We start from the raw sequence: 25,239 nt of genomic DNA on the forward strand, positions 1-25,239 counted from the left end.
TGTACGTTTCAGTGGGGAATACTATCTGAGGGAAACCAAGATATTGGTCTTTAGGGTGTCTTTCTATATTGGCCAGTAAATGGTCATGGTGATGATGATGATTATAATGATGATGACGATGATGATGATGGTGATGGTGGTGATGATGATAATGACAATAAATAATGATGATGGTGGTGATGATGATGATGATGGTGATAATGATGCTGATGATGATGATGGTGATGGTGATGATGGTGATGATGGTGATAATGATGATGGTGATGATGACAGCAATGGTCATGCTCCTTTAATATAAAACATTTGTACAATAGAAATATCTATGCAAGTAATGTGTGAAAAGTTTATTCTTTGTAGTACACTCATGTGACAAATGCAGTGTTAGAGTATCTTAATTTTCCTTGATGATTATGATGTGGTGATGATGATGATAATGATGATGGTGATGATGATGATGATGTGGTAGTGATTAAGATGGTGATGATGATTGTATTGATTATGATGATGATGGGGTAATGATGCTGATGGTGGTGATGATGATTATGATGATGACAGCGATGATGATGACACCGACGATGTTTATGATGATGATGAAGACGACGGCAGCAGTGATGATGATGATGATTACAATGCTATTTACCTTTTTTCTGAACTAATAATTCAGGGCTATATACAGGTTGGTTACTACCTGCCTCTATCATCGGTATTATCGTCTTCATCTATGGAGTCATAATGATGCCCTTCAACCCAGTAGCGTAAGTATACCGTACAGTTGTGTCCAGATCGCACTAGGTCCGCTCTTGTCTGTAATATTCTACTTCTGTTTTGTCTGTTCAGGGGCCTGTTTCATAAAACTTGTTTTGATAACATATTTACCAGTTTAAAGCTACTGAAATTCTTTGATTTGATTGGCTGATAGTAAACTTGTTATTGACAATGGCCTGTATTCTGAAGTTGGGTTTGATTTAAACTCTGGTTTAAAGTGGTTGTTTATCTTAATTTCACAAAACAGTTATATGCACATCCTGGTCTGCATGCAAATGAGGAGACTGATGACATCATCCACTCACTATTTCTTTTGTATTTGATTGTATGAAATATGAAATATTCTAATTTTCTCCTCTTTGTCAAGTGAAGCACCGATTAATTCCTCTATGAACATGTGGAATAAGCATTGTTCAATACTATATGGTTCAGTCAAGTCGGTCCTTATTGTCAAATCGGTAAAAAATGAAATATTGTATATTTCAAACAATAGAAAACAAAAGAAATAGTGAATGAGGGACATCATCGACCGTCTCATTTGCATGTCACTGAGATGTGCATATCACTGTTTTGTGAAAAATAAGCGAAACTTTAAAATGTCATACCTTTCTTATTTTACATCCGATTTTGATGAAATTTTCAGCATCATGCTAGTTTGATTTTTCTGGGGTGGACTTGACCTTTAATAGGATTCCCATGATTATTATGATCCCCTTATCTTATCCCTGATCAGGAATCAAATATGCGACAGTGGTGGAGACTTTCTCATGTGTCCCCAGTGCGATAAGGAGATTGGATGCACATACTGGAATCTATCAGATACATGTTTAGAAGCAGAGGTAATGTAATGATCATCTTGGCCCTGTCTTACAAAGCGTTGCGATAAATCCGATAAAACACAACTATGGAAAGCCAGCAACGTCAACTTCTAAAATGCATTGTTTGTTCAAAATATTTTCCAGATGTGATGTATCTTCATGCATTCATTGTTTTGTTGAAAATTCAGTGTGCTTCTTTTTGTTTACAATTGAAGGACGTTGTTTGAATTTCCTGTAGAAAATATTATGCCAATGATGGATCCATAGAGTTGAGGTTAATCGGATCAATCGTAACTCTTTTAAGACAGGACCCTGAGGTGGTTTTTATTTGGCTGTGGGGAAGGGTAGGAGAGAGGAAGTGAGGGGCATGGGGGGATGGGGATTTTGTGATTTTATTTGGCCAAGGGGAGGGGAAGAAGATATAAGGAAACAGGAGGGGAGGGGTAGGGAAAGGAAAAGACAGAAAGGGGAGAGATAGGGGAAATGGAAGGGACAGGAGAGGAGGGAGGGAGGGAAAAGATGGGAAGGGGAGAGAGAGGGTTTGGAAGGAGAGGGGAGGTGAAGGGAAGGTAAGAGAATGAGAGGAGAGGAGGAGGAGGAATGAGCAGGTAGAGGAAAGGTAAAGGGGGACTGGAAAGAGAATGGGAAGTGCCAATAGTGGGGAAGGGAAAGGGAGGGAAAGCGAAGGGGAGGGAAAATGAGAGAATGAAGGGTAGGTAGAGGGAAGGGCAAAGTGAAAGGGGTTGGGAAGGGGAGGGGGTGGGGAAGGGAATGTTCAAGAAGAGGGAGAAGGAGGGATTGGGAAGAGGAGACAGTAGTGAGGGGAAAGAAGGGAGAGGAGTGGACGGGATGGCAGGGGAGAAGAGAGGATTGGGAGGGGGAGGTAGATGTTAAAAAAAGAAACCCTTCATTCATTGATGACCTTCATAATCAAGCATTACTGCGCTGTTAATCTGCTTATTTATTTTTACATATCTTTTTTTTTTACACAGATATCCATTCTGTTTGATCATCCAGGAACAGTATTCTTTTCAATATTCATGTCATTCTGGGGTAAGTTTCATAAACCAGTTGTATGCTTGTAGTGTGCCGAGTGACTGATATACATGATCAAAAGATTGATTCTAGATATATTCATAAACATGGCTCATGCATGCATATGGGAGTGATAATCAGCTTTTGGGTTGGTAAAGGTAAAGGTCAAAGGTGATAGAGGTCATTACGTACATGGTAATGGCACATTCTTTAGATTTTAGAAGAAGCCTTTAGATGGATCAAAGTCAAATTTATCCTAGTGTGTATTTAAGAGTGGCAATGATGAGAGATGATTTGGAGGTCACAAGGTCAAAGGCCATAGAGGTCACGGCTCATTTTCATAAAAGCTTCTAGATCCAATAAGCAAAATCAGAATCGAATTTGGTTCTTGAATTTTATTATGGTAGGTAAAATCTGATAACCTGAAAGTCTTTAGAAATTATACAAGTGTACAATATATTTCAGATATGTCACTGGTAGAGACATATAACTTAACTGTGCTATCGAGAATCTGTTATTATTATTTGTTTGGCGTCACTTGCGTCTGGGAGGCGAAAAAGTGAACTGAATCACTATGAACCACAGGTCTCTCCTCCCGATATAACTGATTGGGGGAGTGCAGGAGGACCACTACTTCCGAGGTTTCCCCCTACTCTTATATGAATAGTGCAGTGGGTTCTAAATGTGATATTTTGTCTACATATACGTCTGTAGATAAGCTTAGCTGGGGTAACATACATGTAGGAGCACCTTGAGCACCTACCAAGGTGGATTTTTGTGCTATAAAAAATCCTATATTATTATTTATCATATTTTCAGTGTATGTAATTGGAAAAAATTCAATAACTATCTACAATCATTCTTGTTACAGCTGTATCATTCCTTGAAAGCTGGAAGAGAAAGCAAGCCAGTCTTGCCCATCACTGGGATTGCTGGAATTTTGAAGAAGAAGAGGTACAGTCTCATATAGCCTAATTCTTTTTCATTATTAGGTCATTCAAATTAATGAAGGTTTCTACCTTTTGGAAGCTAGTTGCAAAGTTTCATTTATTATCAGAATTGGAATCCAATTTCAGTGTTGCTATATTTTGGTTTCTTCAATATTCATGATAATGTACCAAAGATTAAATGCATATTCTCTTTTTTACTTATGTAACCTACTGTTCACAGCATTTCATTTCAAAATTATATCCTTGAATACTTTTTCGGTGCGGGATCAATGTAATGTTTACTTGGTGAATGAATAAGAAACACCTCATAAAAGTATACTCTCAGGGAATAATAAGGTTAGAAGAGTCATGTGAATAGGCCTACCATTATGCATGACTGATCCAATGCTTATTCTGATGTCACTTAATATTTCATAAAGAATTTTGTTATGGTAACTTCACCATCATGGTAACTACCATGGAAACTATCAAGCAGCCAATCACAGTCAAGGTTTCCACAGTACAGTAGTAACGATGATAGCAAAGTTACATGTACATCGATTGTAAGTCTTTGTCAAACCGGACCCTTTTCCTATTTTTGTCAAAGGAAAATAAGTTGAATGTTCATCTAAAGAAGTTTTCGAACATTTATTTTGGACGAACCATTGAAATTCAATGGCAAGGAAGGGGTTGATATAACTACTGTACCTATGTTTGAAATTCTGATGATATACAGGAGCGTCCCCGACCCCAGTTTGCAGCCCAAGCCCCCGCTATGGAAGAAAACCCCATTACTGGCGTCATGGAACCGTATTTCCCGGAAGATATCAAGAAAAGGAGATGGCTAACTGGTATCTTCGTCATCGTTGGCATGGTAATCAAAGTTATTTGTTTTCAATAATTTTTTTTTTAGGTTTTAATGATTCCACTTTACAGGCAAAATACTAATTCAGCCCCTGGTGGGTGTTTCATAAAGCTGTTCATAAGTTAAGAGCGACTTTAAGAACGACTGGTGATCCTTTCCGCTGGTAAATGGTATATTCATTGGCAATGATTTAGCGTGTTTACCATCGTTCTTAAAGTCGCTCTTAACTTACGAAAAGCTTTTTGAAACGGCCCCCTGGGGTGTTATGCAGCTACATACCTGGTAGGTTTTTCATAAAGCTGTGTGTTACAAGCGACTTTTCGAGCGACTGGTGGTCCCTGTTGTAAATGATTACGCCAGATTTCCATTGGCGTTGACTTAGTTCCTAAGAAAGGGTCACCAGTTGTTCTTAGAGTTGCTCGTAAGTTACGAATGCTTTGTGAAACACCCACCCGAAGAGCATTTCGACAACATTTTACAAGTTGTCAGATCAGAAAACTTCCATTGATTTTGATATGCTAGGAAGCTATTAAAGGAGTCTGACTGTTTTCTGGTAACGGATAAACAGCCTTGTCATATAGCATTTCCAACAAGTCCTGTCATGGAACACTGCCCAGAAGTGATTAAGCCCAACAAATCCCCATTATTAATCTTGTCCTACAAATAGATGAAAACTTTGCGCTCTATATGGTTATAGTAATAATCATAATAACGGTCAGTTTTTGTATAGCTAGCGCATAACACATAACAAAGACTCTATGCGCTTGAGAAAACAAAGGAACTGAAGAGAAGTGTTGGTGAGTTCATTTTGGTGAGGCTACTTACAATTCAAATAATTATGTTTTAAGAGCTGTTTTGAATTTGTTAACCGAATCAATTTTTTAAAGGGAATTTGGGAGTTTGTTCCATAAAAGAGGGGCTGTATGAGCAAATGAACATTCGCCGTATGATTTTGTTGATATTGGAGGTACGACTAATAAATTCATGTTTTGTGAACGTAAACGACATGTTGGCTTATACACAGTGACTAAATCATGTAAATATGGTAGGGAGAATCGATGCAAAAGATGATACCAAAGACATGTTTTAATTTATCAATTTTCCTTTTCTCTGTAGGTTACCTTGGTGATAATCTTCCTGACGGGTGTGATTATGTACAGAGTTCTGATCAGCATCCCTCTCTCCCAGAACGAGCTGTTCAGGTCCAATGCTCAGACCATCGCCAGTATTTCGGGAGCCATCCTCAACTTGATCTTGATCATGGTGCTAGGTCAGGTCTACCAGAAACTAGCCGTCATCATGAATGATTGGGGTAAGACCAAATATTATATTTGCTGGAGTTAGTGATAATTACATCCCGTTTCTTAACCCTTTGCCCACCTTGGAGATTGTCCCTTCTGTGTCACATTAATCTAAGGGTGCAACCATCGTGGAGGCGCGATAGCTCAGTCGGTAGTTCTGGTGACCCGGGTTTGGTTCCCACTTGGTGCACTAGCGCCCTTTGGTAAGGCATTAATCTTCATTACCAGTTCCCTTGAAGAGGACCTTAAGCCGTTGGTCCTCTGGTTGCTTGCTTACAAGCATTCATGCTTTCTTTTATATCAATCAGGTAAAAAAAATCACTACCATAATGGGGTTGTGCATGGATCTTGCTAATTCAACTCAATTAACTTTTGATTGGTTTATTGTAAAGAAAATCTTTGTGCGTACACTGAATGTGATGCACAAATCACTATTGTGTATGTGTGTGAGTACAATAGACTTAATACCCACTGTGTGTATTGTGAATGAAATGTGACTTGAGTTGATGTTGGCAGTTTGCTGCATGTTACTCTAAGTTGAACAAAGTATCACAGCTGGTCTTCACTTTATGAAGTGGAATAAGAATGGATAGAAATGAGAGTTGGACATATAAAAATAGATTGAGTTTTTATGAAATTGCCCAACAATGTTATGAGAGATATTAAAAGTTTATATGAATACTGTGTTTCTCTCTGTAGAGATGCATCGGACTCAGACGGAGTACGAGGACAACCTAACCTTCAAGGTCTTCATCTTTCAATTCATGAATTTCTTCTCATCCATCTTTTACATCGCATTCTTTAAGGGAAAGTAAGTGTCGCCACATTTCAGTTCGATTCCCTTTATAGAGTAAGCTATGTTTATAACATTTTTATCATTTCTAATCTGCTCTCAGAAAGCATGACTGGTAATTTTTTTTTCTTACTAGACATTTACAACATATGCTGGTATTATGTTTGAATATTCTCTAAAACCTTTACTAGACCAGTGTGGTCTTTCAAATTAACTTTGTACATATTGTATCTGCTTGCATATAACTTTGCACACAATACGTAACCACTCAATGTTAAATGAAAAAAAAGGTAATGTTATTTGAATTGAACTGAAGTAACAGAAAATAAATGTACCAGGTACTTGTGTATTGTTTTTTTTCTGGAGTATAACAACAAGTAAAATTGTTTAGATGTTCTATATATTGTTTCTAGATTGTTCAAAAAGTTAATTGTTGTACTGTATTTTTTTATATGGGCCCCATGGAAAATGATACTATGATTATTAATTGTCCTACCTGTGGAGGAGCTGTGGTATATTGGTTCTGACTCTCGCCTTGTAAACAGAAGGTCGTCAGTTCGAATCCCACCACGGTCTGGCGTCCTTTGGCAAGGCGTTAATCCACACTTTGCCACTTTTGACCCAGGCGCTAAATGGGTACCTGGCAGGATGTGAAAGGCATTGTAGCTTGTCCAGTACTGTGTGCGCCTCACCGGCGACTGACTGGAATACTCTCCAGGGAGTGGAGGATGTCCACATATTGTGTGCGGGAATGACTGATTGAATCCGATGACTGGGGTAATATCATATCTGTAAAACGCTTAGACACTTCGTTCCGATGTATTAAGCGCTATATAAAAGCAGATTATATTATTAATACCTTGTTTAAATGAACTGAAATTAATGAATTTTTTCCTCTCTTTTCCTTTACTTTTCTAACTGATATAGATTTAACAAAGAAATTATTATGTTTTTTGAAGAAAAAAAAAGGAAAGCATTTTTACAAGGCAACAATAGTCAAAACTGACTAGTTTGCCTATTCAAAATAACAACAACATAACAACAATGGATGAATGAATGAATGAATGAATGAATGAACGAATGAAGGAAGGAAGGAAGGAAGGGATGGATGACTGAACAAACAAATGTATAAATGAATAGTTGTCTAGATAAATAAAGATAGACAGACCTTGAATTATAGAAAGTTTTCCGTAAGAAACTAGTATTGTTCTTCTCCCAGGTTTCTTGGTTACCCTGGCAACTACAACACATTCTTTGGTCTTCGAGATGAAGCTTGTGGTAGCGGTGGATGTCTCGTTGAATTGGCCCAGCAACTCTTTATTATCATGGTTGGCAAGCAAATCATCAACAATTGCCAAGAAGTAGCCATTCCGTAAGTGTCATTTAAACCTCTTATATTATTCCTAGAATTTATTGATTTTCTTGTCTCTTTATCATCTTTCTCATTTTTTCTTTTTTCTTCATTGTCATAATCTCCTTTTTTTTATTTTGGAATTTATTTATGCCCGTCCATTTATAGTATACAAGTCCCACATGTTGTTCCCTATACTAGCTACACTAGGAAAAGCAAACGATAATGAAATGCATATAGTTTAAAGCAAGCCTGAATTCTGTTGATTAAAAGTTGTTATTCTAAATAAGCATGCTGGTGTATGATAAACAGTTTAGGATAGCTTCAACCATTTCTTATTGAAATGGCATTCCTATACTCTAACTTAGCTTTAACTGATTTTCTTAATAACTTTACTGTAAAACCCAATGAGAAATAGGATTTCTTTCCTACTTTTAAGCGAAATCATCCTGCACATATAATCCCATCACATGGGTTGAGAGGTCTGATTAAGTCTTTAGACATTAAAAGCACACAAAAACATGGATATATAAAGAACATATATGATATCTATTAGTTAATCTGTGCAATGTTTAACCGATCAACAATTGGAAAATCCAGTGCTATTAAAATTGGACATATAATCACATATAATCACATTACATTGGTTGAGAGGTCTGATTAAGTATTTAGACTTAAAAAGCAAAAAAAAAAAAAAGGAAATATAAAGAACATCTATTAGTTACCGTAACCTGTTCAATGTTACCAATCAACAGTGCTATTAAAAACGGAGATATTGAACTTTTTGACATGCACTCATCAGAGTATTAAAAATCGCATGAAGAATGATCAACAATAAGTCCATGATTGAGTCAAATTATTTCCACATTTCCACCAGGAAACTGAAGCAGTTTATCATCAGATGGAAGCTCAAGGGCTCGGCGTTCGGAGGATCGGAAGAAGAAGGATCCCGCTGGGAAGAGGACTACCAACTTGTACCAAATGAAGGCCTCTTTGAGGAGTATTTGGAGATGAGTAAGTTCATGTTCAATTAAGCATCAGAGCAACAAAGATAGCTCAGTTGTTGTTTTAAATAAAACCTTGTTAGAAATCTACTATTAATTTGCTTTGTACCAGTCAATTATGCAATACGAGATATATGATACAGTAACTTATAATAGTTTTGTGATCGTAGTATAACCTTTACTTTATATGCAGGGGCTTTGAAATTCCACTCACTTTAGTAAGATTCAAATGTATTCATTTTACTCACTGTAGTCCACCTATTTTGTTCTGTGTAATTCAAATTTATTCGGTTTAATTTCTATCAACTTAATTTCAATTCAGTGCAAGGCAACATTTCTTTTTTCAAGTTTAATTCCATTGAGCGTAGTAATTCAATCATTGTTGTGTATCCATGTGCTGTTCATTTCAAGTCGGTTAAAATCAAATCCTCAATTCAAAGAAATACAGTGAATGCGGTTCAATTTGATTTTATTCAATTCAATGCAGTTGAGCTGAGTAATTCATTTTAATTCAATCCAATACAGTACAGCAATTTTCAGTTATTTGTTATTAAGTTAAGTTAAATTCAGGACAATTTTATATTATATATAATTTCAATCATTTTTCTGCAGTCATCCAGTTTGGGTTTATAACCATCTTCGTGGCTGCCTTCCCCCTTGCCCCTGTTTTCGCCATTCTCAACAACTGGCTTGAGATAAGACTAGATGCCCAGAAATTTGTCAGTGAGCTGCGCCGACCAGTTGCCGAGAGGGCGCAAGACATCGGGGTGTGGTTCGACATCCTTGAGATTATCGCACAGATCGCTGTCATCAGCAATGTGAGTTTGGATCATGGATGAATGGACAATTACATGACTTCTCCGTTCAACAATGTTGTCCTTAGCTTATTTAGCAGGTCCTTTACTCACGGAAAGAGGTCTGAATATGTAGCCTAAAGTTCCAATCTGTTGCTCGTGCACAGAAGGGCCCCTCAGCGGCAAGTTGTATTTGTGTGTATAAGACCCACTTTTTAATCAAAGTTACAATTAGGGTCTGTGTCTGCCGACTATGTTGTGACTGTGGTTGTCCTCGCTGGTCGGAACATTCAACCACTTGAAATATCAGAACGGCACTTCATTCAATATCACACCCATCCATCCAGCTCTAAATGAGTATATGAATATAAAAAAGGCTCAAGTCCATAGGAGTTTATTTCAAGAAAAAAAAAATACATTTTTTAAATTTGGGCAATTAAAGTATATTTGGCCAAAAGACATCAGAGAACATCATAAAACTAATTTAAGTCTACATTTTTTTTATGAACATTGATATTCATGTTACTTGTGGGCGGAGCCTTTGATCTGGTGGTCTTGGCCTTGGGTCGTTTTTAGAATCATGGACTTGGGTCATTCTTACATTCATATACATGGTAGACTTCTGTAGTAAGTAGAAAAAGTAATGAGAGAGGGCACTATGATAGAAATGTAAGAAAAGCCCAAGTCCTGGACTTGAGCTTTTCTTACACTCATACCAGATTTTCCTCCTTTATTTAAGACTTCTGAGATGATTTCAGATTTATCATTTATACACAAGATGAGTCATTGTATAAGGAACGATTTCCCATATTTAACTCAATTTCGCCCAAAAATGGACTTGGGCCGTTTATATATTCAGATACTCAATTATCACACTGATAAAGAAACTGATATGGGAGTTATACTTTTAAAATTTAAGCCCCCCCCAAAAAAAAAAAAAATTGCCCTGGCAATCAATGCAATATCACACCCACCCACCCAACACTTTTTCCTCACTAATGAATAAAATGACAATGGAAATGATACATTAACATTAAAGCCCTAAAACAATATGCCCCACTAAGGCGCGGTAACTTGAAATCAAATTACCAACATTCAAATTCCCTGGCTCATTCTTAAATAGCGCACAAGAATTATAATTACCAGATGGTCTATTAAGGACATATGTCAGTAATTTCACTGCATTTTTCAAAACTGTTTTTCATCTAGAAGTGTATTTTCATGCAAAAGTAAACACCCAAGTTAGATAAAAAATGATTGTTAACATTAACCATTGTTGTTTCTCTTGCATCCTTCATCATGCCAACAGGCCTTCTTGATTGCCTTCACATCCGAATTCTTACCAAAGCTGCTCTATCAGTACCAATATAATTTCAGTTTGGATGGGTATGTTAACTTCACCTTAGCCTATGCTCCGTTAGATGCTCCAGATGCTCCTTGCAGGTTAGTAGGTTTAAAGATCACCCTGACAAAAAGATTATTGTAAACATAGCAGAAACCAAAATAATGAAAAATATTGCCAAAAGTTTGAGAAAAATCCATAAAAGATTGAAGAGTTATTAGAATTTTAATTATTGAATTTGTGACGCCATATGCGAGCAGCTTTCCTACATATTGTACTTTAAAAAAATCAGTGAAATGTCATTTTCTCAGAAAATTGAAATTGGTTTTTACTGTACGTGTACCTTCAGTATATCAATAGAAGAACCATTTCACACCCGTTTGTAAAAAGAAAACAAAAATAAGTCATCATACATGTAAACCATTTAAAAAAAAAATGAAATTCATGCATTTTATATTACATAACGTAGGGGCAGCTGCTCGTTTTTGAAGTCACAAATCAAAAACTTTAAATTCTGATATCGTTCTTAATCTTTAATAGATTTTCCTCAAAGCTTCACTAATATTTTTCATTATTTTTTCTGCTATTTTTACAACAAACGTTTATTCGGGATGAACTTCCCTTCAAGTGTGTTCAATGTGTGTGTGTGTTATGGGGTTTTTGATAATAATGATAATACAAAACATTTATAGGGCGCTTAATACGGACGTTTCTAAGCGCGCTGTGTTCTGAATTTAACTTTACATGGGAAAAAACAAATTCAATGGGCGTAATAACACAAGGTGTGACAAAAATCATTAAGAGAGACAAAAAAAAAATACTAACAGATTAAAACTGGTGTGCACCTCCAATGACCGACCCACAACTGGGATTCATTGATTGAAAAGGTATGTTTTGAGCAGGGCCTTAAACTGACTGACGGACTTGGCACTATGCATGTAAGAGGGTAGCTTGTTCCAAAGAGAAGGGGCAATAGAAGAAAAAGCACGGTCACCATATTTTGTTTAAGTTCGCGGTCCAGGAGTTAACTGCAATGTAAATGATGAACGGAGGGGTCTTGAGGAGGTGCTAGAACGTAAAGAAATGAGATCCTTGAGATATTTGGGGAATTGACCATTAAGAATTTTGTAGGTAAGGAGGAGGACTTTAAAAGATATACGAAAAATAAAATAAACTGGATAAAGCTTGTTGTGTGCTGCCACACTCACAACCTTGAAGCTACAGGAAAGTACTCCATGACATCTGCCCAACTTTGGCAAAAGGAAGCAAGTGACACATCAGTCAAATTTGAGTTATTGTTGTTTCTGAAGCACCCTTTGTATGTTGCACATTCAGGCAAAATTTTGGGAAGAAATTATCGTTCTATGGAAATATATTGAAGAAAATATGCTGTTAAATTGCATTGACGCCTATTTAAATGACGAACACACATTGCTCATTTACAACAAATGATACTTTTGTAACTTGCTTCCTTTTGCCAAAGTATGACAGGCGTAATTAACAGTATATGGGGCCATACCAACTTGTAAGAAACAGCACGCATTGATACACACGCAAGAGAAAGAGTGGAGATTTGTGTGCGCTTGACCTTTTGGAGTACTTTGAAGTGTTTCCCGTGGTGGCCTCAAAAGAGCATGTTAAACGGATGATCTAGGCTGGAGATATATCTCAATAAATAGAGTTAAATTCACAGAGCAAAATGCTGAAAATTTGATCAAAATTGGGTAACAAATAACAAAGTTATTGAATTTTAAAGATTTGCATTATTTCGGTGAAACAGTTCTAGGCATGTCTTCATGAATATTCATTAGGCGGGCTGATGATGTCATATCCCCACCTGTTCTTTTGTATTTTATTGTATGAAATTAGGTTTTTTCAAAAATTTTCTACCAAGAACTAAAACAATTGAATTGACAACTGATTAAGTGCATTAGTTATTTATTACTGCAACTTATTTCATCAGAATGGAGACACATCATTTACACATGTTTGAAAAACTGAAACAATTTTGATTTCATGTAATAACATAAGAAAAAGGAAAGTAGGGATGTGACATCATCAGCCCACCTAATGAAAAATCATGACGATGGGCATATAACTGTTTTCACAAAATATTGATAATCATTAAAATTCAATAACTTTGATATTTTTTATTCAATTTCGATAAAATTTTCAGCATTTTGCTCTGTGAATTTTACTCTATTTATTTAGATATAAATATTTTCAGCCAGGACCATCCCTTTATATGCTCTATCCAGTTTTTTAGATGGTTTTTACAGATGTGTATGCCTATCAATATCATCAATCTTTCTGCTTTTGTTCTTAAAATTGGCAACAATCCTCTTATCTTTGACGATAAGTTGCCAATTTGCATTTTTAACAGGGATTTTGTTTTATTATTGCATTGCCAATTTAGAGCGTGAGATTATTTAATTTTGGTTATGTGAACCGCATTGTTCCTGATAGGTTGAGTTCAAATTTAATTGTAAAATGAAATTAGCATGGACCTTAAACAAGTTTAGAGATCAGCAGGTGCTCTTGAATTTTCTTGGACTTTTATTTAATTATATCACAATCTCCAATTTGTAGAATCAAATCATGTTAGTTCTGATATGTGATTGATTTCTTTTTATTTATTTCTTATTCTACCTTTTTCTAAGAGCTAAGAGACTTAATTGTAATTTGCATTACATAAAAACTGCATATTATTATTTTTTATTATTAATGCGTGTATAGGAAATTACCCTCTCAACATTTTCACATGCAACCCATTCACTTTTGCTATATGTAGGTCATAATACCCACAGTATCAATTTGCTTTGGTATGGCATTGTTGGTAGTAAAAATTGAGTTTTTTTTCCTCTCCAGATATAAAGATTTCCGAGATATGAATGGAGAGTACACCAGATTCTATTGGCAGCTTTTATCAGTCAAGCTAGGTTTTGTCATCCTCTTCGAGGTAAGACCCAAGGAACATTTCACTATAGCCACTTTTCAATGGTTTTCACTGTGAACTTGTATAAGCTACTGAAATCTTTTCATTTGATTGGTTGAGAGCAGATTTGTCAGGGAAAGTCATTGACAAGATCCTTTGTGAAATGCTTCCTGGGGAGCGTTTCATCAATATTTTCATCCGACAAGTTGTCAGATCTGACATCTTTCCATGATTTTGATTGGCTGAGAGGCACTGTTCCTCTGGTAACTGTCGGATAAAATGGGACTTGTCGGATAAAACATCCGACAAGTCCTTTCATGAAACGCCCCCCAGATATCCCTTTGTCTTTAAGAATGCAGGCATGATAAACAACACTTCAAATTTTTGAGTTCCTTTATTTTTATGTTCTTTAATAATATTCTCTTTTAGTTAGAATCCCCAGTTTTTCATGATACATGAAAAACAATAAAATCATGGAATTGAAGAACATAGAATTCTAGGAATTTCATGGAAAACACAGTCTTTCAGGCCAACCAATTTGAATTACAAAAAATACAGTAGAAATCCTGAAAATCAATGAAAAAAAAAACTACTCAGAAGTGAAAAATCTGCTAGTCAAACTTATTTACAGTGTTTTTAAGCATCTGTATGTTAAGCTTTGTCACTGTAGAAACTTAACATTTTTCTTTGATTCTTCAGAATTGGCATTTTAGAAAAAGGAGAATTGGGTCTCTAATTTTATTTCTTACACCCTCGCCTTGTGATGTTCAGAGTACTTATTTGGCTTAAAGCTGCCTCTTGTTTTTGTCTCACCTGTATAGCAGAGTGAGACTATAGGCGCCGCTTTTCCGGCGGCGGCGGCATCAACATCAAATCAAATCTTAACTGAAGGTTAAGTTTTTGAAATGACAGCATAACTTGGAAAGTATATGGACCTAGTTCATAAAACTTGGCAATAAGGTTAATCAAGTATTACTGAACATCCTGCCCGAGTTTCAGGTTACATGACCAAGGTCAAAGGTAATTTAGGATCAATGAACTTAAGACCATGTTGGGAGAATCAACATCAAAATCTTAACCTAAGGTTAAGGTTTTGAAATGTCATCATAAATATATGGACCTAGTTTGTGAAACTTGGACATAAGGTTAATCAAGTATTACTGAACATCCTGCCTGAGTTTCAAGTCACATGTCCAAGGTCAAAGGTCATTTAGGGTCAATGAACTTTGGCCAAATTGGGGGTTTCTGTTGAATTACCGTCATAACCTAAAAATTTTACGGATCTGATTCGTGAAACTTGGACATAAGAGTAATCAAGTATCACTTAACATCCTGTGTGAGTTCCAGGTCACATGACCAAGGTCAAAGGTCAATGAACTTTGGCCATAATGGGGGTATCTGTTGAATTACCATCATAACTTTGAATGTTTATGGATCTGATTCATGAAACTTAGACATAAGAGTAATCAGGTATCACTGAACATCCTGTGCGAGTTTCAGGTCACATGATCAAGATCAAAGGTCATGTAAGGTCAATGAACTTTGGCCAAGTCGGGGGTATTTGTTGAAATACCATCATAACTTTAAAAGTTTTATGGATCTGATTCATGAAACTTGGACATAAGCGTAATCAAGTATCTTTGAATATCCCGTCCAAGTTTCAGGTCACATGACCAAGGTGAAAGGTCATTTAAGGTCAATGAACTTTGGCCATGTTGGGGGTATTTGTTGAATTATCATCATATCTCTGTAAGTGTATTGGTCTAGCTCATAAAAACGTGGACATAAGAGTAACCAAGTATCACTGAACATCTTGTGCAAGTTTCATGTCACATGACCAAGGTCAAAGGTTAATGGACTTTGGCCATGTTGTATTTGTTCAATTACCATCATAACTCTGTAAGTAATGTTGGTCTAGTTCATAAAACTTGGACATGAGAGTCATCAAGTATCACTGAACATCTCATGCAAGTTTCAGGTCACATGACCAAAGTCAAAGGTCATTGAACTTTCGCCATTTTAAAGGATTAGATTGCTGTCATAACTTTTAAAGTTTATAGATATAGTGTATAAAATGTGGATATAGGGGTAATCAAGTATCACTGACAAGTTTTAGGTCACATGATCAAGGTCAAATGTCAATGAACGTAGTATTGTATCATTATATGAATGGTGTTTTTGTGAATAATTATTTTATAGTAGTTTTTCAAAGTCAGCACTGCTGCTATATTGAATTGCGTGATGCAGGTGAGACTGCCAGAGGCGTTCCACTTGTTTTTCTATACAGCATTTTGTATTTCCTATGTCATTCTTGTAAAATGGTACATTTTAGTACTTGTACATCCCTCGCCTTGTATTTATTTATCTATTGGATCTAGAATTGCCACTTTTTTTTTTCTTGACAGCATTTTGTATTTGATATTTTATTCTTGAATAATAGATATATCTTTGAGTCCTTACTTCTCTTGCCTTGTGATGATGTTCTATTACCTAATTGATCTAAATCGCTTCTTTTTTTCTTTACAGCATTTTGTATTTGGTATTTCAAGATTCATTGACTTTATCGTCCCAGACATTCCTGAAGCATTGGAGGTCAAGATAAAGAAAGAAGCTTACATGGGCAAACAAGCGCTGCAAGAATTCCAGGTATTTATTCCATTTTTTTTTAAATTGTGATGCTGCCCCCTTTAATACATGAAACTAAAGCCTGTTCCAAGGGCCTTTCAGTTTGAATATTGAGGATTCTTTCTTTTTAAAAGTTGTGATTGATGTTTGGTATTGATTCAAGACTTGAGATTGATTTGAAGTTTATCTCCAAATGTCACTGTCGAGATTGCTCTCAAAGTTGCAATTGATTCGTATCAGTTGCAACTCTTTGCATGACAGGGCTCAGTTCTTTACATTAATTCAAATTAAGCCTGCCGCACACCACACGATCCGACTGTGACACATTTTTTTAACATATCACATTTTCATGAAATATGAGAGTTCCAAGAAGTACAGTCATTTCATTTGAAGTTTGGCATGTTTAAGGAATATTAAAATAATAAAAACATAATTCTGCTCGCTGCAAGCGTGCAAAGTCCAACTGACTTCAAGGGAGACTCAAAATAGAAAGGAATTTTTCTTTTAGTCTTGATGCTGCGCTACAGCCATAGTATGATTATTTATTTGGTACCAGTAATAGCAAAAGTCGGTTCGGCAAAATGATGTGATATACAGAAAATTATTGCATTGTTTCATTGAACTTTTACTTTTTATTGTTTTTGTATACATGTAAATATTAATAAATAGACTGATCTGAGGATAAAATAAAAAAATAATACCACTCTACAGTTCTTGATCCTGAAACTGCCGTACTTCCTTTTGTGTTTCTTTAGAAATGAACAACTGCTTGAGTAAATTTGACGTGCGGTCATAGAAACTTCTTTGTTGAACCCATGGTTATGCAGATTTACTGTATAAATTATGCTTAGTTTATCACGTTTATTAAAAATGTTTAATGGTGAGGCGCGCTTTTGTTACAGTGCACCACATTGACAACCGAGTCCACTGTTTTAAAATTAGTCCACTTTTCAAAAGAGTAGATTCCTGAATAAAATTGTACACTTAACCATGGCAACAGGCGTCATTTGGTGCACTGTGACAAAAGCATGCATCAGCATTGGACATATTTTTAATATCAGTAGTATTAAACATAATTTATACAGATAATCTGAATAAACCATGGGTTCAACCAATATTGTATTTCAGTATTATCACACTCTCCAATTGCTTGACCAGAATCTAATTTTAACCAACCCTCTCCAAGAGCTTTACAAAATTCTGTGTTTTTAACTGAAAGTGACAGTTGTAAATATTAGTTTTTGTGGGCCTTTGAACGATATCTATAGATCATTTGGGTTGCACGTTCATGTGCTCAATTTCTCTGAGCTCAAATATAAGATTAGCAAACATGATTATAAAAGATTACTTGATTGATGTTAATTTGCACTAGTATGCCAACTGACAGAATGATATCGATCAGCCTGTACAAAGGTAATGTTAAATTTTCCAGTTGAATATATAATAATGATCCAGTATTTTCTTGCACAAACTTTGGCGTATATATACCCAGTGTCACGAGGTCATGGGTCATTTGCCACTATCGAGTACATTTAGCTGCCTTCTGTATCTAAGCTGCAAAATATTGCTAACAATTGGTGCATGCCAGGAGATCGATTAGCGTTATCCCTTGCAATATACATTTTTTTATTGATTTTATCTTTGACTATTATCAGTCATATCTCAGAATTTTTTTGCACTGTTTCCATTTTAGTCTCCATTTTGCTATGTTTGCCCTTATCTTCCTGCCATCCATTCTTGGAACACAATTTATGCTAATGAATTTATATCCGAGATGAAATAAATCAGTGTACTTTTCATTTCACCTTTTGCATAATATTCAAATGCAAACGTTATAAAATTCTGACATGTCTTTTCCTATCACATATTAAGATTTATGCATTGTCAATGGTGCTATAGAAATGGTCTTACCTTTCTTTGCAAAGCACATTCCTCTTCAAAGCTTTGATATTGATACAAACCCTGTATCTCTTTATACAAACTATGTTGTGGTATATTTCATGGGAGGATGGTTTATTTTCAGAACTGATGGGTAATTTGCTGTACCTGTCCTTGGTGAGTACGCTGTGGTGATAAGGGCAGAAACAGGGTGACGGACGAATTGAAATTACTAAATCAATCACTCTAACAACATCATGTTAGTGTAGAGGATTGGTGGCACAATCATGGAAACATACGAGAACTAACCAAAACATGTTATTTATTACCGGGCAGTAATATACGGGAGGTGTTTCATGAAAGTTGTCATTGATGACTATACTGTCAGCTCTGACAGTTAGTAACGGTTAGAAACAGTGGGTGATTTCAAGTTCAGTGTTGACCTTTTGGTGTTGGTGTCAGGTCAGGTTTTACGTGAGCATAGCACCAAACATGAAATAAGTTTTGTCCTGAAAAGTCACTCACAAGGTGTTGAGCCGTTAAAATTGTGATCTGTATCATTTTGGTTATTCAGAATAGGTTTTGGAGCTAGAAAACACTATCCAATTTGTGCTTCCAACACCAACACTAACACTGGACTTGAAATCACCCAGTACTTCCAAGCCGATGAAAGCAACCAAGAATTTCACATATATAGTCAAAGCCGACAAAAATGCATGGTACACCTTTCTGGTTTTGAAGGATGAGCAAAGGAAATGAAAACCATTTAATCAAAGTGAAAGTCTTATCAAGGGCCCTTTTTATAAATGAAATTTAGTATCATGGTATCTTTGCCATCCAATGATAAAATTAATTACCATGGTAACAATGTTCAACTGCCAATCACATAAAAAAATCCATTGAAGTTACCATTGGATAGCAGAGTCACCATAAAAGTAAATTTTATGCAACAGGGCAACCAGAAATACATGTATATATACTTGGTTGTAGTATCATAATAGTCTGAGCAAAACTTTTTTTAATACCCTGAATTCACATTGGAGCCACACAACCCACCATTAAATTAGTTTCAACCGTTATATGTCAATATAGGTCTTGTTGGTGATGAATTGATTTTTTTTAATATTTGACTATATATTTGTAATTATATAGACATATTTTTTACTACTTTTCTTTAAATCTTAGGACATTTCCTTATGAGAATTCCCTTTAATATACTAGTCCTCTACCCCTCAATGATTTGGTCATCTAAAATTGAAAGATGGTGATAGTTTGAAGAACAAAAAAGAAAATAAATCAATGATTCCTTTACTAACATTCAGACTAGTATGGAATCTATGGAACCACCTTTAGTATGAGGATGACTTTATGCTACGTGTGGGTAGGTATGTGGTGGCCACATTCCTTGTAGTGTACCGAAGTGATGACATCACAAAAAACTTTTTTTTTGCATTTCAGCATTTTTTATACCATATTTTGTTAAAGCATGATGAAAAACACATGTACTACCAAACTTTGGTGGGAATCGGTCCATGGGGCCTTAGATATGACCTCATGAATGTACATGTATAGTTAGTCCAATTGAAGTCAGTGTATTATTGACCCAGTTCTAATTGTTAGGAACCAGGCCAATAATACATTGACTTCAATGGGGCTAATTATGCATTCATGAGGTCCTATCTTGGGGCCCATGGACCGATTCCCATCAAATTTGGGTTGTGGGGGTTTTTCCTCATGCTCTACCAAAATATGGTATCAAAAACGCTGACGAGCAAAAATTGATGATGTCACACTTTGGTAATCTTTAAACCCAGTTCATCATCAATGCTGCTTCATTGAAATTGCTGCTCATAAAAAATTCACAAACTCTAAATTCACATGTATTTTCAATCTTAAGTTTATGTAGTTTCATAAAGCTGTTCGTAAGTTACAAATCATGTAACATGCAACTGGTGACATGTTCTTTTGCTAAATGATGTATCCCTAGCTATGTGCCGACTACAACTGTAAGAACATGTTCCAGTCTTGCATGATTTTGTGCATGAAGTTGGTAACTTACCAGCAGATTTATGAATTGACAACCTGTTTGTGAAATCTATTCACCAATTATCAGTTCATATATTCATTGAAAATCCCTTGCCTCTTTTTCATTTTTCCACAAGTGATGACAAAGATGCATTCCATGTGGTTTGATTGAAAGTAGGTTGTTTTTAATTGATATGTGTGAGGATAGTTACATGTATGTGATTTTTTTTTAGTTTGTGAAGTTAATGCACAGCACATTCACCAAATCATTAGACCTATTGAGAATGACTAATTTGCAAAAATTAGCACTTGCATGAAGCAAGTTGTAATACTGGTTATTCTATTTTGAAAGTGTGTGGGAGTTATATTCATATATGAACTTATTTTACTGTTACAGATTTGTTTTTGTTATATTGATTATATGATATTAGTAACTGTATTTATGGTGATTATTAATTTATTGAATTTTTTTTGACTAACTTTGGGAATCCACCTTCTAGTATGAATATGTACTGTATATTGATAAGTTATCAATGATAACATTACCTGCTCAGTAGTCCCCATACCTATACTCTTATATAATATCCCCCCCCCTGAAGTGGGTTATCATCAATAGTAAATACAGGGGAGCAATTCATTGACTATTTTTTTAATATAAGCTACTGAAATCATTGCACCTGGTTGGTCAGGAAAATCACTGACTATACTTTTCATGGAATGCTCGCCCAATATCCTCATCTCTTCCATTTATTCCATAAATCATCTAGACCAAAATTGTGACATTATTGCTATACCTGTCAACCAGTTTGAGCATCCAAAATGTTCATGTCACTTCATATACTTAGCTTTTCTTCATTTATAGTTGCATGGTGCATTATTTGCTTTATACAAGAGGCAATGGCTCATTCAAGTAGTTTTCAGGGATGGTGCTACAGGGGAGGGGGTGACCCCCCCTCCTTCCATAATAGTCAGTGGGAGGGGTGTGAGAAAAAAAAAGGAGAAGGGGGGAATAGGGGGGATACAAAGATAGAGATCTGGGTTGTGTAACACCACATGACTTCTGATGGTCAATTTAAAAAAAAATGACATTGCTTTTAGGTCATCCACCCTCTCCCATCAAATTTCCCTGGCACCAGCCTTGAGAACTTTCTTGGCAGATTTACTAGCAGAAATCAATGATTTTTTAGCTTTTAACAATCTTACCACAGATGACCTTTCCTTTGGAAATGGGAATTCTGATGTTTGAATATTTGAATAAAAATTATTTATCATGTTGTGAAGCTTGAATCTGTTGTAAACTTGAATAATAAGGTGAAAACTAAATGAAGTTCATTTTCTTTTCTCTGGACTTGTAGACCTGGTGAGCATTTCATGAAATTATTTGTCAGACGTTCTATCCGACAAGTCCTGTTTTATCCAACAATTACCATAGAAATGGTACTTCTCAGCCAATCAAATTCAGGGATCCTTTTCAGATCGGACAACTTGTCAGACAAAAGTGTTGATGAAATGCTCTCCAGAGTCTGTATATCTTGAAATTGTCTAATACATGTATGTACCATTTTTCACAATCCATCCCCTGCTTGTTTCACACACAAAGAAAGAAGATAAAAAGAATGTGGTGTGTGTGTGACACTTTTCACATAACGCTGCACCAGCATTACGATCTTCGCATTTAGGTAATGCACTTTTCTAACATTTCATTAATCATCTGCATATGAAGTTTGTCTTTCATCCGTATTTAGTTTTCTTTGATGAAATCAAGTGTCTATGTAATCTCCGTGTTAGTTTATGTTTGTGAAGTAGACTATTCTGCTTGTGGGCCATTCTTCGTCACGTGTGTGACTGCAATTATGACAAATCTGGAATTTAATTAGTTATGAATCTAAAAAAAATTAGATCTATATAACAAATGAGTTATTTTTTGATGAGTTTGAAAGTTCATTTTCATTTTGAAATTTACAGGAATTTCAAAATGAAATCAAACTTTGAAAATCATGCTTCTGTGTAATCAGTCACACAACTGACCCACTTCTTTTGACCTCTGACCTTGAACCTGCATATTGGAGAAAGCAAAAAATATTTCCAAATAATAGCTTATTATATTACTCTGGAATTACTAAATCTCTAAAAATGTTGGAGTTATTAGTAATTTGAGTCAAGATTTGTCATAATTAAGAGCACTCATGTGACAGAGAATGGCCCTTGTATGATTTTGCACCTTTATGTCTGTTAAGCCCACTGCACACTATACAATCTGATTCAAGCAGCCTTTTAAGAAATCCCATTTTGCATCAGAGTAATGCTAAAGATATTAAAATCAATTTCTGCTTTATTGCAAACCTTGTGGTCAGAGTGAAGCTCAAGATATAATATGACATCATTCCGATTTGGAATTGAATTTGCTTTTTTATTCCTACAGTGAGGCTGGCAATAGACAGAAATTTCAATTTTAGTATTTATGATAACTTTTCCAAAATGAGATTGGAAATGGATTGTCTTGTGTTCAGAGGGAATTAGTTACAGTACTTGTATTTTAGTGCCTGAAGCAATGCAATTTGCATACACAATTAAACAAATTAGACAATTTAAAGAGATGTGTTTACTTTGCAAAAATCTGGACTTCATTGCCCGAGAGTAAATAAGTGTGAACATGAAACAAAACACATTGTCACATAATGAAACTTCAATAAGTGAATCAAATGCTAGAAATAAGAATTTTTTAAAGTGACTACAAGTACAATGCTAGAAATATTAAATGGTAAGTGCTAGAAATATAAAGTTGTATTTATTAATGACTCAAATTATGGTAGAGAAATATGAAAAAGTGTAAGACTATCATGTTGAGCACAGCCCGCTGGAGAATAGTTTTCAGAACTGAAGAAAACCGTGGTAAAACATGACATTTTTTATAAGTGACCTACATTGTAAATGCTTGCAATTTAAAATTGTATTTATGAGTGATTTTTCTGAAACCTAATTTATGTTTTAAGATGACAAAATAGATAACCACTGCAAAATTTGATTTTTATACAAAATCCTCATTTTCCACTCTTCATTTCATAATTTATTGTTAATATATTTGTAATTTTCTCTTTCTTTCACTGTGCCTTGGGCACTCTGCCAAGTGGATTTGGCGCATTACAAATCCCATCTATTATTATTATTATGTCAAAAAGTGACATTTTTGACAATCTACCATATTTGAATAGTTGAAGTGATCCTATGCTTTTAAGTCATTACAAGTGTTTTCATAGACTGCCAACCTCCCTGTCTGTTTACATTAAAGGTAAAAGAAAGTAGTTGCAGCAAACAATTTTTATAATGAGGAAGTCTTTTAAATCAAGCTTAATTGTCACCATATTATCATATATCTAGATCTGGTACATCAATGTAAACCTATCTTTGTGAAATCATGAAATCTTAGCTCAAAACCAATAATTCTGTTGATCACTAACACAGAAAACTGAGAAAAGCATATGTGGGACAGTGTATCAACATTGCTTGGAAAACTACACAACATATGATGGAATTCTGTGCTTACCGTATTTTGCTCATTTCTCAGCAAATACACATTTTCTTTCAGAGCCAGTTGGCACGTATTTTTCATTTATACATACAAACACTTAGGTGGTAATTTCATTTGGTTTGTTTTTATTCATACATACAAACATTTGGGTGGTAATTTCATTTGATTTTGTTTGAACTAATTTCGAGATCGTTACCACAACTGGTATTTACCTTTAAAGAGAAATGTCAGTTGTGCAACGATTTCAAAATGAGTTTGTGCAGACTCCAATATATGGATCCATTCAAGTGTCTGAACGTATGAATGAAAAGTATGTGCCTAATGGCTCTGGAAGAAAATGTGTAATTGCTGAGAAATAAGAAAAGTAAGCATGACATTTCACCAAAATGTCAGGTAATTTTCCCAGCAATAATGATGTCCCACATGTGCTTATCTTGGCGTTTTTCATTGTGATTTTTTTATTTTCAGCTTAGATCTCATGATTTCACAAAGTTTTATTTAGATTACTTTATCAGTTTCAGACCTAAAAGGCTGAAACTTAACCTCGGTTTTACAGACTTTTTCATAAAATCAGTGTTTACTGCAAGTCTGCAACTACTTTTGTTTATCTTTAAAGTGCCTGTCTCTGGAGTCTAATTATGCGTGTTACTGTTTATTATTAGCTGCACTTAGTGATAGCTGGGGATTTATCTCATAATTGTGTTTGTGTTTTACATGTAAATTATTTTTCACCATTTCATTTTTTTTCATCTCTTCTTCAACTATTCTGCTCACAAATGTGACATTTTTGTGCATAAACAAAGAATTATTCATTGCATTTATAAATGTATGAATCCATTTTATGTGTTTTGATCAAAAGAACTTCATCAAACAAACAAAAATTGAGCATGTTAGTGTTTTGATAATTAGCCTTTTGTTTGTAAAGTTATATGATGAGTTCAAAAGATTTGTTTTGTAATTTTCCTGTTGATATTTGGAACAAGATATCAAGTTAAAATTTAGTACTTAGGTGATAATACAGTGATGTATTCTATTGCCATTTTCTTTTATTCTTTCTAAAAAAAATGAATTTACCAATTTGCGTATCTGATACATGTACACTGAATATAGTGTAGTGCATTAACATATGGATGTCATTTGCCTTGGAAGAAAGTTAGAATAGAACACATTTAACCAACAAGTTTCAAATAAGCTTAAGTTCTTACAGCCCATTTAATATCTATTCAAACTCTCTTTGTATTCTTTTCCTT

General features: G+C 35.2%; 1 protein-coding gene across 1 annotated transcript in view; it reads left to right on the top strand.

Annotated features, from left to right (window-relative positions):
* Positions 1-25,239, top strand: part of LOC129275867 (anoctamin-7-like) — a gene marked incomplete at its 5' end in the record, with an annotated part of 38,349 nt that overhangs the window by 10,952 nt on the left and 2,158 nt on the right. The window contains 13 exons of the mRNA XM_064109754.1: positions 665-755; positions 1,499-1,604; positions 2,576-2,636; positions 3,490-3,572; positions 4,284-4,421; positions 5,529-5,724; positions 6,413-6,524; positions 7,726-7,878; positions 8,735-8,871; positions 9,474-9,679; positions 10,965-11,098; positions 13,866-13,956; positions 16,459-16,578. Of these exons, the coding sequence (XP_063965824.1) occupies positions 665-755; positions 1,499-1,604; positions 2,576-2,636; positions 3,490-3,572; positions 4,284-4,421; positions 5,529-5,724; positions 6,413-6,524; positions 7,726-7,878; positions 8,735-8,871; positions 9,474-9,679; positions 10,965-11,098; positions 13,866-13,956; positions 16,459-16,578 (1,628 nt within the window). The remainder of the gene's footprint in view (positions 1-664; positions 756-1,498; positions 1,605-2,575; positions 2,637-3,489; positions 3,573-4,283; positions 4,422-5,528; positions 5,725-6,412; positions 6,525-7,725; positions 7,879-8,734; positions 8,872-9,473; positions 9,680-10,964; positions 11,099-13,865; positions 13,957-16,458; positions 16,579-25,239) is intronic.

This window comes from Lytechinus pictus, chromosome 14, assembly GCF_037042905.1.
Source record: "Lytechinus pictus isolate F3 Inbred chromosome 14, Lp3.0, whole genome shotgun sequence".
Classification (NCBI taxonomy): domain Eukaryota; kingdom Metazoa; phylum Echinodermata; class Echinoidea; order Temnopleuroida; family Toxopneustidae; genus Lytechinus; species Lytechinus pictus.